The sequence below is a fragment of the Capricornis sumatraensis genome, chromosome 12 (assembly GCF_032405125.1).
Source record: "Capricornis sumatraensis isolate serow.1 chromosome 12, serow.2, whole genome shotgun sequence".
NCBI classification, from domain to species: Eukaryota; Metazoa; Chordata; class Mammalia; order Artiodactyla; family Bovidae; genus Capricornis; species Capricornis sumatraensis.
This window is the reverse complement of record NC_091080.1, coordinates 25640766-25658570: the sequence shown is the minus strand read 5'-3', so window position 1 is coordinate 25658570 and position 17805 is coordinate 25640766. Positions and strand designations below refer to the sequence as shown.

At 47.5% G+C, this 17805-nt stretch overlaps 1 protein-coding gene across 1 annotated transcript in view; it reads left to right on the top strand.

The window, feature by feature from the left end:
* ERICH6B (glutamate rich 6B) overlaps positions 1-17805 on the top strand; it is a 54337-nt gene that overhangs the window by 20091 nt on the left and 16441 nt on the right. Inside the window, exons 2-5 of the mRNA XM_068984755.1 lie at positions 1054-1145; positions 9068-9204; positions 11498-11559; positions 16256-16365. Coding sequence (XP_068840856.1) covers positions 1054-1145; positions 9068-9204; positions 11498-11559; positions 16256-16365 — 401 coding nt within the window. The remainder of the gene's footprint in view (positions 1-1053; positions 1146-9067; positions 9205-11497; positions 11560-16255; positions 16366-17805) is intronic.

Sequence of the window (17805 nt, the reverse complement as noted above, 5' to 3'; positions counted from 1 at the left end):
ATGAGACAGACTGAGTCAGCCCAGCATCACCCCCGGTAGATGTGCAGGGCTTTCCGAATGGCCCAGCGAGGAGGGGCTGGTGTCATCCTGGAGCCGAGGCAGAGGCCACCATAATTTCCCCGGGGTTCCAATCATCACGTAGGAGCCCTGTCCCCCCGGCTCCGCCTCAGGATCCACACCTTTCCCAGAGCAGGGAATCTAGGCCCAAGTTGTAATTATCCGTTCCTCCATTCAATTCGCACCCCATCCACACTGGAGGTCTCCAGCCCCTCTCCTGGCCCACCGTCACCAGGCTGTGGTTGACCTTGAGAACAAAGGCATCTGCTATCTCCCAGAGACTTGGTTTTTGTTTTTTTTTTTAAGCTCACTGGCTTGGGGATTCATCTCTTAACGCTTTAATTAGCAATTACGAACCATCTGCAATTCTGGAGATGGGCAATTTTTGACAAAACTGATAGGAGATAGGAATATTTCTCAGGATTTCCAAGAGAAAATCACACTCAGTCAGAATAAATCTCTCTGGGAATAAGAGCTAAATTCCTCCCCAAGGCCTACTAGGTCCTCCAAGAGCTGGCCTTGGCCCTCCCAGCTCACCTCACTCTCACTCCCCTCCACACATACTGCGCCTCCTGCAGTTCGTCAGATACCTCAACAGGCTCCCACTCCCTCCCACCTCAGGGGCTTTGCACCTCCTCTGCCCCCCCCCCCCCCGCCAGGGATGGTCCTCCCCAGCCATCTGCCTGCTCACTCCCTTGCTTCGTGCAGGACTCACTCAAATGTCACTTTGTCAGATGCACCTTCCCTGACCACCAGAAACACACACTTTCCTAAATCTGCCACTGAGGTGCCCTTTCATTCCTGTTTTACTAATGTCTCCAAGTCAAATTTTAAGTGGTTTGATGAATGTGAAGTCTTATTGATGACCTATGCATTTGTAGTTAAAAGGTCAAGTGTAAATGCCGTAAATCTGTCTCTCTTTTCATTTTGTTTGTTTGTTGTTTCGGCTCCTTTTCCAAATGCCTCTCCTTTGGCTGTGCCTTCCACCACTGAAAGCCACGGAGTTTGATAACAAAGAGAGCTTTTGGGATCGTGTATTAAAAGACCCCATCGGCACACTGGAAGGGGATGAGGTCTTCGAGGATGAAGTAAGTTGGTTAAAAACTGGGAACACTGGCTCTGAATGTTGGGGTAGGGTGGCCTGGGGGCCAGCTGGACACTGCGTCTTGAGCCCTGGGAGTCACAGCGTTGCTCCGCCCAAGAGAGCTTCTCTTAAAACAGGCTGAAGTGTAAATGACACGCGTTAATCCAAAGAGGGTCAAAAGAAAGCCAAGGATGACACCACAAGGCCCTGCATTCAGTAACATGAATAAAACCCCCTCAAGATTGCTTTTGAAGGCAGCAAAGTTAAAAACAAAACACACAAGCTACCCAGATACTTATTAATAGATCAGGGCAAATCGCTCTTTGTGGAAACCTTGGGTAAAAATGAAGTTAGATCCTGGCAACATGGACAAGATGTAATTTTCCCACTAAGCAATGGTGGCTCAGACGGTAAAGAATCTGCCCACAGTTCGGGAGAGCTGGGTCCGATCCCTGGGTCGGGAAGATCCCCTGGAGAAGAGAATGGCAACCTGCTCCAGTATTGTTGCCTGGAGAATTCCATGGACAGAGGAGCCTGGTGGGCTACAGTCTATGAGACTGCAAAGAGTCAGACACGACCGACCAACTTACACATATATACACAGCACTTAAAATTCTAGGCATTATATATAAAGCAAACACAAGGAGCTTTTAAAAGACAGAGAAAAGAAGGCAGACTGTCAGGGGACCATGAGATCCAAGGAACAACATGGTGGTGAGTTTCTGAGTTTTCTGTTTGCTTCACATCCTCCTGAAAAGACCACAGTCAGAAAGCCCAACAAGCATAGACCAAAGCCCCCAAAAAAGCCTACCATCTCCAACTGAAGGACCAGGCATGGAGCAGCCCAGAAGATGGAAACTTCAGACAACAGCATCCTCAGTGCAAACTCCGCAACAAAGAGCAATGGAGCATATCCCACAAATCTGAGTCCTGCTCCCACACTTTTTAAAGCAGCACAGAACCAGCCCTGGAAGTTTAATGGCGGTCCTTTCCCAGCTGTATCCAATAACTAGAGACACCATGCTGCTGCTGCTGCTGCTGCTATTAAGTCGCTTCAGTCATGTTCAACTCTGTGCAACCCCATAGATGGCAGCCCACCAGGCTCCCCCGTCCCTGGGACTCTCCAGGCAAGAATACTGGAGTGGGTTGCCATTTCCTTCTCCAGTGCATCAAAGTGAATGTTAAGTCGTGTCTGATTCTTTGCAACCCCATGGACTGCAGCCTACCAGGCTCCTACGTCCATGGGATTTTCCAGGCAAGAGTACTGGAGTGGGGTGCCATTGCCTTCTCCAAGAGACACCATGGGAAGTTCCCAAAACTTGAATTAGTCTTACATCTACAGAAAGTTTTGTACTGTCTTTACTGCACAAATGTTTTGCCTGCCAATGCAGCTTGGTGGCTATAATTTCCTGTGTCAACTTACCTCCAAGGCTTCCAATACCTGTTTACTCAGGTTATATATCCTTTCCACTACAGCTGAGAAATTTTCTCAGGATTGTAGGTACTAACTACAATCACAAAAGTGAGAGCTTGTGTCTCTGAAACTCAAAATTAAGCAGATACATTTTCCTGAACTTGGGGTGGGGGGGAATAACCGAGGCATTTAGTTTTTGCTCATATTTTAAATTGAAAAAAATTCTCTGATTTCAGTTCTTATTTTGCCCTAAATTCCTTATTTTCCAGACATGCTCCTATACACTTATGTTAATAAGAAGCAAAAGTGGTTTTGCTCAGCCATGCCTGACTCTTTGCAACCCCATGGACTGTAGCCCACCAGGCTCATCTGTCCATGGGGATTCTCCAGGCAAGAATATTGGAGGGGGCTGCCATGCCCTCCTCCAGGGGATCGTCCCGATCCAGGGATTGAACCCAGGTGTCCCACATTACAGCAGATTCTTTATCAGCTGAGCCGCCAGGAAGCCCGTATTAATAAGAAAAAAACCTACTGGTTTTTCAAATACTGAACTACCATGTCAGACGGTGGAGAAGGGATTACGTGAACTTAGATTCACGGCACTGAAGTAAACTCAGGCATTTTAGAGAGATTTTTTTAGCAAGAATTGAAATCGAAAGGAATTGTTTTAATTAGAAACAAATTTTTCAAAAACCTTCAGTGCACCTGTCAACTGAGGTTCTGTGTGTCTGGTGAGGCTGCAGCCGTAAGCCAGGGGACACCTCCCATGGAGCCATGTGAGGTTCTGGATGAGACAGGATGCTGGGAGGATTCTGGGTGACATGCGGCCTGTGTACATGAGCCCCAGTCACAAACACCTTGCCTTGCCATCTCAGGGACTTGGCTCAGGTGACAAAGTATGGCACAGGCGGAGGGGGTGGGGGCACGACCCCCTGCTGTCTATACCACCTGGCCTCCAAAGATCAGTCACTTAGGTGGGTGATGGGGCAGCACTTGTGGCCCAGCTACAGTATAACCTGAAAAGCACCAGTTCTCCAAGAAATCCCATAGGCGGCAGATGTGCCCAAGCAGGGCCAGAGCAGGACAGAAGGAATGGAGTCAATGCCACATGATACCTGCAGCTGAAAGACTTGTCTGTGTGGACTTCCAAGGCCCTTGGGAGGCGGAGCACCGGAAACCACTGAGGTACCCACGGGAGAGACGTAGCTGAGGTCCTTTGACTTGGAGGCAACCTAGAGCGTGGTTATTCTGACGGTGGCATCTGACAGATCTCACATGCCTCGGGGCAACCCAGCCCAAGCGTCACAACTACCGAGCTGCAACGATTGAGCCCACGCTCTACAAGAAAAGCCACCACATTGAGAAGCCTGCACACAGCAGCTAGGGAGTAGCCCCTGCTCGCAGAAACTAGAGAAAGCCCTCAGGCAGCAACAAAGACCCAGCACAGCCGAAAATAAAACACAAATTTTTAAAAAAAAAGGACTCGTGAAAGACTGGCCTGGGCAATTGGGTCATTGCTCCAGCTCAAGGGAGGAATGGTCCACAATAAAGAATTGAGGCAGAAATATTGGGACCACAAGACTTCACCTCAATCTGCCCTGAAGCACTGATACATTCTGGTGTGAAAAGATAAACTGAGGCCTATTAAAAATCTGAAGAGTTTATCTGAGCCTGTATGTGGCTCAGACAGTAAAGAGTCTGTCTAAAATGCCGGAGACCTGAGTTCAGTCCCTGGGTCGGGAAGATCCCCTAGAGAAGGAAATGGCAATCCCCTCCAGTACTATTGCCTGGAAAATCCCACGGGCAGAGGAGCCTGGTAGGCTACAGTCCATGGGGTCGCAAAGAGTCGGACTTGACTGAGCAACTTCACTTTCACTTTTGTGATTAAAATCAGGCAGTACCACCAGACCGGAAGTGGCTAAGAGCCCTCAGCCAACAGGAGCTGAAGAGAGACAGAAAAGGCAGAAGAAGAGCAAGGAAATTATTGACTGACTGGCTTAAAGCTGCTTGTGAGTGGTTGTCCTTGGATTTTGATCTCTTAGGCTTGAGGCATTTACAGCCTTAGGTTTTTGTTTGCTTACTTGGGGCACCATGGCCTCAGAGCATCCTCAGTCTGATGGCCTCGGTGTTTAATTAATTGAACACCAGCAATGAGAAGAGGTGCAGCTGGGAATCAAGCAAGTCAGTCCTGAGACACCCCAGCTTTTCCCCAACCTGGAAAAACCAGCCAGCCGCAAGCTCCAATCTTGTATCTGCCCCAGGCCGCATGCGACTTTGGATACGTGGGTCGCCCACTTCCTTTTGTTGTTGTTTAGTTGCTAAGTCATGTCTGCCTCTTTTGCAACCCCATGAACTGTAGACCGCCATGGTCCTCTGTCCATGGAATTTTCCAGGCAAGAATGCTGGAGTGGGTTGCCACTTCCTTCTCCAGGGGAACTTCCCAACCCAGGGGTCGAACTCACGTCTCCTGCATTGGCAGGTGGATTCTTTACCACTGAACCACTAGGGAAGCCACCCCTCTGCCCCCATTGCTTATTTTAGGAGGCTTATAAGTGAATGGCAGACTGTACATTATCAGATGCAGAACAACCTCCATAACAACCTCAAGCTGTAGTGAGCAGGGCGATGAGACAACCTGCAGTTCTTCTGGACAACAAGTCACACTTCACCTTCTACCAAAAGGGAGCCGAAAAAAGAAACTCTTATGAAGACCAACCTATGGGTCAGTCCTGCTTAACCTCACAGACTTGAGATAGAATGAACAAATCTACAAAATTAAAAGGTAGCTTTCAGTGTCATTACTTCGGAAGAATTCTTAAAGACTGATATCATCCACTATAAGAACGTGCTAGGTACTACCCTGGTTTCCTGAAGACTCGTATCCTTCACAGTTATTTGAAAGTGAAGTGAAAGTGAAGTCGCTCAATCGTGTCCAACTCTTCACGACCCGTGGACTATAGCCCACCAAGCTCCTCCGTCCATGGGATTCTCCAGGCAAGAATACTGGGGTGGGTTGCCATTTCCTTCTCCAAGGGATGTTCCCGACCCAGGGATCGAACCCAGGTCTCCCACATTGCAGGCAGACGCTTTAACCTCTGCACCACCAGGGAAGCCCTTACGATAAATAACCAACCACTGAGAGCTTGGTCATTCCATGAACTAAAAAAGCCTTATGTTCTCAAGCCATGGATGCAATTTTATGTTCTAGAGCCTTCTCTACATTTGGAAGAAGGAGGTAATTTTATCTCTCAAAAGATTTCTTGGTATGCTACTATTAAAAAAAAATTCTTAAGGGAACTGGGGAAAGAGAAGAGGGTGTGACCATTATGGAGACAATCTTCAGAACAAATCTTGCTAGGCATCCTATCATTCCCAGTCTTTTTCCAATAACACGGTGAAATCTCATCTGGCACATTAGGGAAGCAGATCTCAGGCTATTTCATTCTGTTGTCCCCTTGCAGGTTTCCTCTTGGATTGATCTCTTGATCATTATGTAGTGTCCTTCCTTATCTCTTGTAATCTTTATTTTAAGGTCTATTTTGTCTGATCTGAGGGTTGCTACGGCAGCTTTCATTTCCCATTTGCATGGAATATATTTTTCCATCCTCTTACTTTCAGTCTATATGTGTCTTTAGGTCTGAAGTGGGTTTCTTGTAGACAGCATATATATGGGTCTTGTTTTTGTATCCATTCAGCCAGTCTGTCAGAGAAGGCAATGGCACCCCACTCCAGTATTCTTGCCTGGCAAATCCCATGGACGGAGGAGCCTGGTGGGCTGCAGTCCACAGGGTCGCTAGGAGTCGGACACGACTGAGCGACTTCACTTTCACTTTTCACTTTCATGCACTGGAGAAGGAAATGGCAACCCACTCCAGTCTTCTTGCCTGGAGAATCCCAGGGACAGGGGAGCCTGGTGGGCTGCCGTCTATGTGGTTGCACAGAGTCGGACATGACTGAAGCAATTTAGCAGCAGCAGCAGCCAGTCTGTGTCTTTTGGTTGGAGCATTTAATCCATTTACATTTAAAGTAATTATTGATATATATGTTCCTATTGCCATTTTCTTAATTGTTTGGGGTTGATTTTGGGGGGGTCCAAAATCACTGCAGATGGTGACTGCAGCCATGAAATTAAAAGATGCTTACTCCTTGGAAGGAAAGTTATGACCAACCTACACAGCATATTGAAAAGCAGAGATATTACTTTGCCAACAAAGGTCCATCTAGTCAAGGCTATGGTTTTTCCAGTAGTTATGTATGGATGTGAGAGTTGGACTATAAAGAGGGCTGAGTGCCAAAGAATTGAGGCTTTTGAACTGTGGTATTGGAGAAGACTCTTGAGAGTCCCTTGGACTGCAAGGAGATCCAACCAGTCCATTCTGAAGGAGATCAGTCCTGGGTGTTCATTGGAAGGACTGATGCTGAGGCTGAAACTCCAGTACTTTGACCACCTGATGCAAAGAGCTGACTCATTTGAAAAGACCCTGATGCTGGGAAAGATTGGGGGCAGGAGGAGAAGGGGATGACAGAGGATGAGATGGCTGGATGGCATCACTGACTCGATGGACATGAGTTTGGGTGGACTCCAGGAGTTAGTGATGGACAGGGAGGCCTGGTGTGCTGTGGTTCATGGGGTCGCAGAGAGTCAGACACAACTGAGCGACCTAACTGATTTTGTAGGTCTTTTTCCTTCTCTTGTATTTCTTGACTCTATAAGTCCCTTTAACAATTGTTGTAAAGCTGGTTTAGAGATACTGAATTCTCTTAACTTTTGCTTGTCTGAAATGCTTTTTATTTCTCCATCAGTTCTGAATGAGATCCTTGCTGGGTACAATAATCTCAGTTGTAGATGTTTCCCTTTCAGTACTTTAAATGCATCCTGCCATTCCCTTCTGGCCCACAGTTTCTGCTGAAAGATAACGTATGGGGTTTCCCTTGTATGTTACCTGTTGCTTTTCCCTTGCTGCTTTTAATATTCTTTCTTTGTGTTTAGTCTTTGTTAGCTCACTTGGTATGTGTCCTGGCGTGTTTCTCCTTGGGTTTATCCTGTATGGGACTCTTTGTGGCTCTTGGACTTGTTTGACTATTTCCTTTTCCATGTTGGGGGAATTTTCAACTATAATCTCTTCAAAAATTTTCTCATACCCTTTCTTTTTCTCTTCTTCTTCTGGGAGCCCTATAATTTGAATGTTGGTGCATTTGATATTGTCCAAGAGGTCTCTGAGACTATCCCCAGTTCTTTTCATTCTTTTTCTTTATTCTGCTCTTCAGAAATTATTTCCACCATTTTATCTTCCAGGTCACTGATTCATTCTTCTGCTTCAGATATTCTGTTATTGATTCCTTCCAAAACATTTTTAATTTCAGTGTTGTTTGTCTCTGTATGTTTATTCTGTAACTCTTCTAGGTCTTTGATAATTGATTCTTGCATTTTCTCCATTTTGTTTTCAAGGTTTTTTTTTTTTTTTACCATCTTTACTATCATTATTCTGAATTCTTTTTCAGGTAGTTTGCCTATTTCCTCTTCATTTATTTGGACTTCTGTGTTTCTAATTTGTTCCTTCATTTGTTCCTGCCTTTTCATTTTTTTTTTTTAATTTATTGTGCTTGAGGTCTCCTTTTCCCAGACTTCAAGGCTGAATTCTTTTTTCTTTTGGTTTCTGCCCTTGTAAGGTTGGTCCAGTGGTTTGTGTAAGCTTGTATAGGCTGAGATTTGTGCTGAGTTTTTGTTTGTTTTTCCTCTGATGGGCGTGGTAATCCTGTCTGCCGATGATTGGGTTTGTGTTTTTGTTTTGTTTGTTGTTTAGATGAGGGTGCACAGGGTGATACTGGTGGTTAGGTGATGCCGGGTCTTGTTTTCAAGTGGTTTCCTTTGCGTGAGTTCTCGCTATTTGATAGGGTTAGTTCTCCCCACTCCAGTGTTCTTGCCTGGAGAATCCCAGGGACGGGGGAGCCTGGCAGGCTGCCGTCCATGGGGTCGCACAGAGTTGGACACAACTGAGGCGACTTAGCAGCAGCAGCAGGCTTAGTTCTCTGGTGGTCTGGGGTCTTGGAGTCAGGGCTCCCACCCGAAAGGCTCAGGGCTTGATCTCTGGCCAGGAACGAAGATTCCACAAGTGGTTTGTTATGGCATTAATACCCTAAACCAAGAAACCAAAGATGAACCCCAGACAAATGGCAGTCACAAAATCAGGCAACTAATAATTAAAATAACGGAATATGCACACATATATATATACACCCATAAGCAAAGTCAAAGCAGTCCAACAAAAATAAAATACAGTAGGTTGACCCGGCGAACAAAGGAAATCAAAAATTATATTTACTAGTTAAAAACAAACCTAACGAAAGCACAGACTGGAAAACAAAATGAAAGCAAGGTGCCAAGTGGGAAATAAAGCAATGAAAACAAAACTAACAAGTATTTTGAGAGGAAAAGAAAGCAAGAATAGATATGCAAAGTTAAATAGCGGTGGATGAAGATTAATATACATTAAAGATTAACTCTTTTGCAGGATTCAACCACCTCCTATCAGTCGGTGTTCAGGACCGTGCTCAAAGAAATGGCTGTTCGCGATGAACTGGAGGAGGATATTACCATTCCCCTGACTGGTCATCTGGAGGGTGAAACCAGAAGGAAACTGGGAATTCTGTAAGTGACAAGAGGGATGGAACTGGTGGTCACTGGGAAGATACTGGTCGATGGGTGGAGGCAGACCAAAGCTAGCGGCAGAGAAAAGTATTAACTGGGCCAAGAGAGCACGAGGAAGACCAGCGTCCAGAAGCTCCCTTGTGTCAAAGAGCTGGCACAAGCCCGACACAGGACAAGGGTAAGATTGGGGGCCAGCGGACAGGATGATCCGGCTGCCAAAACTCAAAGGCAAAGAAATCTATGAACAGGGGATGTGCAAGATAGCATCAAAGGTGAGCAGGGACACAGGCTGGAAATCCCAGGCAAGAAAAAGTCTTGAAGGGACTGTGAACTTGTGCAGAAGTCTGAGAGGCAAGGCTCCGACGCCTGAGCCTTTGACAAGAAGGGACAGTGGGGGGATCAAGCTCATGGGCGTCTCCCCAAGAAATTCCTTAGCTTCATCCTAGGCTAGCCATTGCTTCTCCATACTCCTCGAGGGGGATAAGCCCCAAGCGTCACTGACCTGGGATTCATGCCAGGGGCTTGGGGAGTGATAAAGTTATTGCTGATGGCTGCTGGCACCAAATCTTTCTAGTTGGCATGACCCCAGTCACAAAATGTTCCAGAACCCCATCTCTACATCCAGCCTGTGGCACAAGGAAGCCAGGATTTTCACTTATCCAGCTGTCAGAAGCCTTGTTGAACAAGGTACATGGTCAGGCATCTGAGACACTCTCTGGCAGGGGCTCCGAGGAACAGGCTGTGGGGCATGGGGTACCATGCATAACCTCCTTGCTGAATGAAGACTCCCCCAAATCAGGGAGAGACTGACTGTCAGCAACTTCTGCTTTGGGCTCAACAGAGTCCGGGGGCCAGAGACCCCTAAGGCTTCTCTAGGAAAAGGGAAGGCTAAATACACAATGCAAAATACAAAGAACACCCAAGTTTTCAGATCCTCATAAAATAAGAAAAAAAAAAAAAATCCCAAATAACACCGTTGCAGGTTATCCTACATTCTAGGTTACATTTTCCCCCCTTCTTTCTCATTTAAGCCCATAACTAAGGCTCATTCTAACCTAACTACACCCAGTGAATGCACCTACTGTGCGCTGGTCTATACAGTAGTGTGTATCCTTACTAGCAAGGCTAGTAAGGATTCCATTAGCTTGCAAAGCCGAGCAAAGAACCAAGGAAAGAACCTTCCCCAAAGGGCACTGGGTGCCTCTGGAGGGATCCCCTCACTGGAATCTAACTCTTGCATGAACCTGGCATGCTGCTGTCAGCCTGGACAGGCTTCACCCCACCCTCTTCCTCCTTGTTCTTTCACAAGTGATGGCAGGCGAGGTAACTGCTTCAATTCCATTCACAGTGCTTGCAAATAAAACAAGGAACCCTTGGCACCGTGAGGAGCTCATTCTCAACTTGCAAATAGCTTCTAAAGTACAGACACTAAACCTCCTTTCCGCCAGGCAAAACAGTCCAGCCCTTTCCAGCAGACGGTATTTGCTTCCTGAGGTTGCTCGGGGTTAAATTATTACACTCTCTTCGAGGACTCCGAAGCGAGAACTTAAAATCTGCCATGTCAAAGGCCCTCTGCTCAGATCCAATTAAGCCTTGGAAGCTCCCTCCTTCCGGCAGATTCCCTTTCCAAAGGTCTCTGATCTGAGGACCAGGAAAGGCTGCTGTCTCCGGAGACCACCCTTATTTGGCAGGAAAACAGTCCCAGCCACTGAAATGCCAGGATGACTCGCTTTGTATATTGACATGAAAGGAGAGTTGAAGGCTTGATCATTTTGAAGAGCTGTGCCTTAATGTGGCTTTCATGGTGAGTCATTTTTGAGTGAGTTTATCTGAAATTTTCCTACTCAGTGCAAAGGAGTTTCAGGTGGCTGTGTCCCGATCACAAATAATACTGTTTCTCTAAGTTATTTCTGAATAAGACTTTACTGAAATGTGCTCAAGCCACAAAACAAACAGCCTGCACGAGCTGAACTCATAGAGTCAGCTTTGGCTGGCTTTGGATCTCCCAACCCTGGCTTCATTCCCAAGAGGAACCCTACGGAATTCATTTGGAAAGATCTGGGGTCAGCCCCCAGGTGCCCAGGTTGAAGGCCAGGAGGGACGCACAGCACCAAGTGCTGGCCCTTTATTCCTGAGTACAGACTGGAAGAAAGCCGGTTGCAAAGCCAGAGCCATCCAGCCAAGGCTCCACCTAGGAAACGATGGAGCCGGCCCCAGCTCTGTCTGTCCCGTAGCATGACATGTAAACACAAATTCGGTCTCAGCTTTTAAAGACGATCCACCTTCCTTTCAGGTTAAAGAAAAATTTTGAAAAATACAAGGAGACGATCCTCTGGATTATGAGGAAACGTGAAAGTAAGAGCTCCTCTCCCCATTTTCCATCCGATCACCTGGATCCCCTGGGTGCTTCTCCTTCCACCTTCCCCTGTGTCGCTCAAGGAGGCAGAAATGCTTGTTCCCTCACTTGAGCGTCCATTGGGCCAGTGAAGTCTCAGCTGCCGGGGATTAAAATACTGAGCAAGCCAAACACGGTCTGGGACTCGGGGCTTATCCTTTGATTGTGATGAGGGTGGCAGGGAGGGCAGGAGGCAAAGATAAACAGGAAAGCAGGGAATTTGCATATAAAATAGTTAATGCTTTGGTGCGAAGGGGATACTATGGGACCACACAAGAAGGCATCTAACCTGTATTGGGGGAGGTTCTAAGTCATTAACACAAAGTTTAAGAAAGAAATAGCCCCTTACCAGATACTAGAGGCATCCTAAAGGAAATCAGTCCTGAAGATTTACTGGAAGGACTGATGCTGAAGCTGACACTCCAATACTTTGGCCACCTGATGAGAAGAACTCATCTGAAAACACCCGGATGCTGGGAAAGATTGAAGGCAACCACAGAGGATGAGATGGTTGGATGGCATCACCAACTTAATGGACATGGGTTTGAGTAAACTCTGGGAGTTGGTGATGGACAGGGAGGCCTGGCATGCTGTGGTCCATGGGGTTCACAAAGAGTCGGACGCAACTGAACTGAACCAAAAGGCATTGGAGTTCCAGCTGTTAAGACTTGCCAATCATGGACTTTGCCAGCTTTGAGGGTCTAATCAAAAAGTCTGAGCCAAGAGCCTAAACTACCAGGCTACTTAATTCAGAAACTCCAAACCACCAGCTGGAACATCTTTCAGATGACCAGATCCCACTGACATAGAATTGGCAACGACAGCCACAGCTGACACACCTCATCCATCACGGTGCTCTTTCTTGCTGAGCCAGGACAAAGCCCCAGGTTCCCCCCATACCAGTAAGTATATGCCCCTGACCTAAGTCCTATAGAATGACTGCTGTGGGCAGCCCCTTGTCTCTGAACCCTCCGATTTCCAAGCCAAGGATAGCTTCGCAGGCATGTGAGCTGTGCAGGTACGCAGGCCCCCACACTTAGGACCCTGTGCTTGCTTTTAATGCTCAGCAGCCACTGTCTTGAAATGCTTCATTAATTTATTTTGGTTGACTAACACGCAGGGTTCTAGCTCCCTGACCAGGGATCAAAACCGTGCACCCTGCACTGGGAGGGCAGCGTCTTAACCACTGGACCACCAGGGAAGTCCCTGAAATCTTGAATAATTTTAAAACAAGGATACCTGCATTTTGAAATTACATAGCCTCTCCTGTGGGTGAAAAGAAGTGGGAGATGCTACACAGCTCACGTCATGAGCCACCAGACCCCAAAGCTCCCCGTGTGAAGGACACAGGCCTGCGACCCATCTCCAGGCAGTGGCCTCCAAGCAGCATCACTTCAGAGGAACCTGACGGGTCTCTGCAGCCAGCCTGACCCCACTTTAAGGAAACTGAGGCTCAGAAAGGCAGCCTAACACCTCCCCCTATTAAAGACAGAGCTGGTTATACAGCACAAACCAGAAAACCCGTGATTCTAGCCTTCTGACAGGGGAAAAGAATGAGCACATCCGTGTCCCTTGTTACCATCACCATTTCAGGCGTGCTCTCTGTCCCTTTCTGGCTACCCTCAGGAAGAGCAGCCGGGCTCACATCCGCCTCCCGCAGACAAATCGCCTCCACTCTGGAAGGAAGATCTGGAGGAGGGCTCCTCCGAGGGAGACTGAGGCCCGCGTCCAAACCTCTCACAAAGCACTCTCATCGATCATCGGCTCTGCCCCCGCCCACCTCTCTCCTCATCTCCCTGAGGACAAGCTCCTCTCTGAGCTCTAAGCAGCAGCCTCCTCCTGTTCCTCAGCGGCACACAGCTGTGTTCTCTCCGCAAGCCCCACCCCACACCTCTCCAACGTCACCAACACCAACCTTAGACACCTTCATTGCCCCAGTGTCCCTGACTCCTATCCTCTCCTTTCTCAGTCCTTTCTTCACATTCTTTCCAGCAAAATCTTTTCAAAACACTTCCATGGCCCTCCACTACCTCCAGGAAAATTCCACATTTTTCCCACGTGGCTTCAAAGGCCCTTGCTCTTGTCCATTCCAGACACACTGGCTTTTCTGTTATTCATCACATGAGCAGGCCTCCCTGCCACAGGGCCTTTGAACGTGCGGTCCTCTGGCTAGAGCACTTTGCACGCCAATATCCTTGTGACTTGCTCCCTCACTTTATTCAGGTCTCTGCTTAAAAGTCACCTTCTCAGAAACTGTTTCTTTGGCTACCCTTTACAAACCAGTGTGCACACACACGCAAAATCATTTTCCATTCTTCTCATCTGCTTCCTGTTTCTTCGGGGCACACCTAGCCACCAGCAGGTGAAGTTTTCACCTGTTCACTTGTGTAGCGTCCATCTCCCCTATGAGTACGAGCAGCAGGCACCGTGCCAGCCCCGGTACCTGGGACAGCTTTTGGCATAGGTGAACACAATGGATATTTCCTGAGTGAGTGAATAAAGGAACGACCTAGCCCTGCCTATCTCTCCAGAGTGACCCGTTATTACTAAGCTAGCCTTCAACCATGCAGCATTTATGCTAGGAATTCCACCTGGCAAACTAGAGACAATTTCCACCCTGTGCACAACCTCCAGGCCTGGACAGGATCCCTGTGAGCTCCGATGGCACCTTGCCCTCTGTGTTGGCAACCTCAGAGTTCCTGGGGTGAAATTCTAAATCAGCTGCTGTAAGATAGCATCACCGACTCCATGGACACGAGTCTGAGTAAACTCCGGGAGACAGTGAAGGACAGGGCGTGCTGCAGTCCATGAGGTCGCAAAGAGCTGGACACGACTGAGCAACTGAACAACAAGAAGAAGCAGAGGGCAAGGAAAGACCTGAGAGGCAGTCCCCTGCACACTGTAGGCGGCAGGTTTAAAAAGCAAGAGAACTGCTTGCAAGAGAACTTACACCCGACGTGCGCATGTCTCCGGCGGCGCACGACTTGTAGATTTCCACCTCCACCAGCCAGACTCTTACAGTTTAAATGGAGGCCTTACCTGGCTTCAGGGATGCATCCATCCAGGTGGGCTCAACAACATAGTGCCCACGAGGCTACATCCTTGCAAAGGGTTCCCAGTGTGGGAACCGTGGGCAGGAGGTACATTCCAAGGACCGGGAAGGGGTTGGGGAGACTTCCATGCCCCGTCCAGCTCCCGAGTCAACAAGCTGTCACGTCGTCTCCGACACCTCCTCCAACGCTGTGCTGGCCCCAGTGGTGGGACAGCCAAGCTCTCTAACTGACCTCCCCCAAATCTAGTTGCGGAGGGAGCGGCCCCCTTGCGGGAAGAACATCCTGGCTGATAGCGACTGCGCGCCTCCGACTGCGGCGCCCCCTGGTGACCAACCCCCGGGGAAGAGTCCTTGCTGCTGCTGCTGCTGCTGCGTCACTTCAGTCGTGTCCGACTCTGTGCGACCCCATAGACGGCAGCCCACCAGGCTCCCCCGTCCCTGGGATTCTCCAGGCAAGAACACTGGAGTGGGTTGCCATTTCCTTCTCCAGTGCATGAAAATGAAAAGTGAAAGTGAAGTCGCTCAGTCACGTCCGACTCTTCGCGACCCCATGGACTGCAGCCCACCAGGCTTCTCCACCCATGGGACTCTCCAGGCAAGAGTACTGGAGTGGGGGGGCCATTGCTAGTAGCTTACTCCAAAATTCAATAGTTATAAAAATGAACCAGAATGAAGATGAAAAAGAAACTCGCTGCTGCTGTGAAAACTAAGTGGAATGCTTTTGAGAAGACTCAATAAGAAAGTAGCTTTATAAATAGTGCTTAGAACTAGGCGTACACCAAACACACAAAAGGCTGGGGGATATACATTTTTTTTTTCAAGTCCAATCCTGCACTCAGACTATGTAGAAATTGCCAGAGTTGAAAGTGATAGATAATAAATTATGAATGGGGTTTGAGCAAACGTGATCACAGAGTCCTGCACTTAAAATTGGTGTGTTAGCTACCATGTACAAAATAGCTAGCTAGTGGGAGCCTGCTGATACAGCACAGCAAGCTCAGCTCAGTGCTCTGTGATGACCTAGAGTGGTGGGATGGTGGTGTGGGAGGGAGGCTCAACAGGGAGGGGATATATGTATATGTATAGCTGAGTCACTTTGTTGTACAGCAGAAACTAACACAACATTGGAAAGCAATGTCCTCCAATTAAAAATAAAATTTAAAATACTGTTAGTATACATTTGTGTTTTAAGTTAAAATAGCATGCTTAAGGTATGTTTCCTTTTTATTTTAATGACTTCCACTTTAGCCTGTTTTTTGAAATTACCAGACTCAGCAGCCTCACTTGTTCCTGGCACGTGGCTGGTGTGTCACCCCTCGCATCCCCAAGTCTGGACTGGATGGTGTTCACCGTGGGGTCAGGCGTCTGACACTGAGCTGGCACCTCACAGGCCCTTAATAAGTGTGTGTGGGATGAAAGAATGAATGGGAAAAAATGAGAGAGCTTGGGGAAATATGGCCGATATCCCAACTTCTCAAACTCTCTTTGGGTTCCTTCAGAGAAATAGATCTAAGTTTTCTTTCTCTTTTCTACCAAAGCCATAGTTAGCCAAAGGACGGCAGAGAGCACGTTCACATTTCACTTCTGTAATATACCACCACAAGATGAGGAGGAGGAGGTGGAGCCAGAGAAAGAAGTCAAAAAAGCTCGTCGTGTTGTTCGCCGTACGAAGACGTTAGAACTAGATACAGACTGGATCAACAGCAAGATTAAGGTAATTGTGGCAGTGCCCTGGTGTTTGCATTTTGTCCAGGGTTTTTTTTGTTTGTTTGGCGGTGGGGGTGGGGATTTACTGGATTTAGAAAAGGCAGAGGAACCAGAGATCAAATTGCCAACATCCACTGGATCATCAAAAAAGCAAAAGAGTTCCAGAAAAACATCTACTTCTGCTTTTTTGACTATGCCACAGGCTTTGACTGTGTGGATCACAATAAACTGTGGAAAATTCTGAAAGAGATGGGAATACCAGACCACCTTACCTGCCTCCTGAGAAATCTGTATGCAGGTCAAGAAGCAACAGTTAGAATCAGACATAGAACAACAGACTGGTGCCAAATTGGGAAAGGAGTATGTCAGAGATGTATATTGTCACCCTGCTTATTTAACTTATATGCAGAGTACATCATGCGAAATGCTGGGCTGGATGAAACACAAGCTGGAATCAAGATTGCCGGGAGAAACATCAATCACCTCAGATATGCAGATGACACCACCCTTATGGCAGACAGCGAAAAGGAACAGAAGAGCCTCTTGATGAAAGTGAAAGAAGGAGAGTGAGAAAGTTGGCTTAAAGCTCAACATTCAGAAAACGAAGATCATGGCATCCTGTCCCATCACTTCATGGCAAATAGATGGGAAAACGGTGAAAACAGTGACAGACTTTATTTTCTTGGGCTCCAAAATCTGCACAGATGGTGACTGCAGCCATGAGATTAAAAGATGCTTGCTCCTTGGAAGAAAAGTTATGACCAACCTAGACAGCATATTAAAAAGCAGAGACATTACTTTACTGACAAAGGTCCATCTAGTCAAAGCTATGGTTTTCCCAGTGGTCATGTATGGATGTGAGAGTTGGACTATAAAGAGGGCTGAGTGCCAAAGAATTGATGCTTTTGAACTGTGGTGTTGGAGAAGACTCTTGAGAGTCCCTTGGACTGCAAGGAGATCCAACCAGTCCATCCTAAAGGAGATCAGTCCTGAATATTCATTGGAAGAACTGATGCTGAAGCTGAAACTCCAATTCTTTGACCACCTGATGGGAAGAAATGACTCATTTGAAAAGACCCTGATACTGGGAAAGATTGAAGGCAGGAAGAGAAGGGGATGACAGAGAATGAGATGGTTGGATGGCATCACTGATTCAAAGGACATGAGTTTGCGTAAGCTCCGGGAGATGGTGATAGACACGGCAGCCTGGCGTGCTGCAGTCCATGGGATCACAAAGAGTCGGACACGACTGAGCAACTGAACTGAACTGGGGGTGGAGGGGCTGGGGATGGTTCAGGTGGGACATCTACACATGCCCTCAGAGAGCTGTCAGGACCAATACACAATGTGAACACAAACAAGACAAATATGTCCCATATACCGGAGGCACAGCTGAGTGTGCGGTTTATCACAGATTGGCCAGGAGTTTAACTGGGGTCATTGTCAT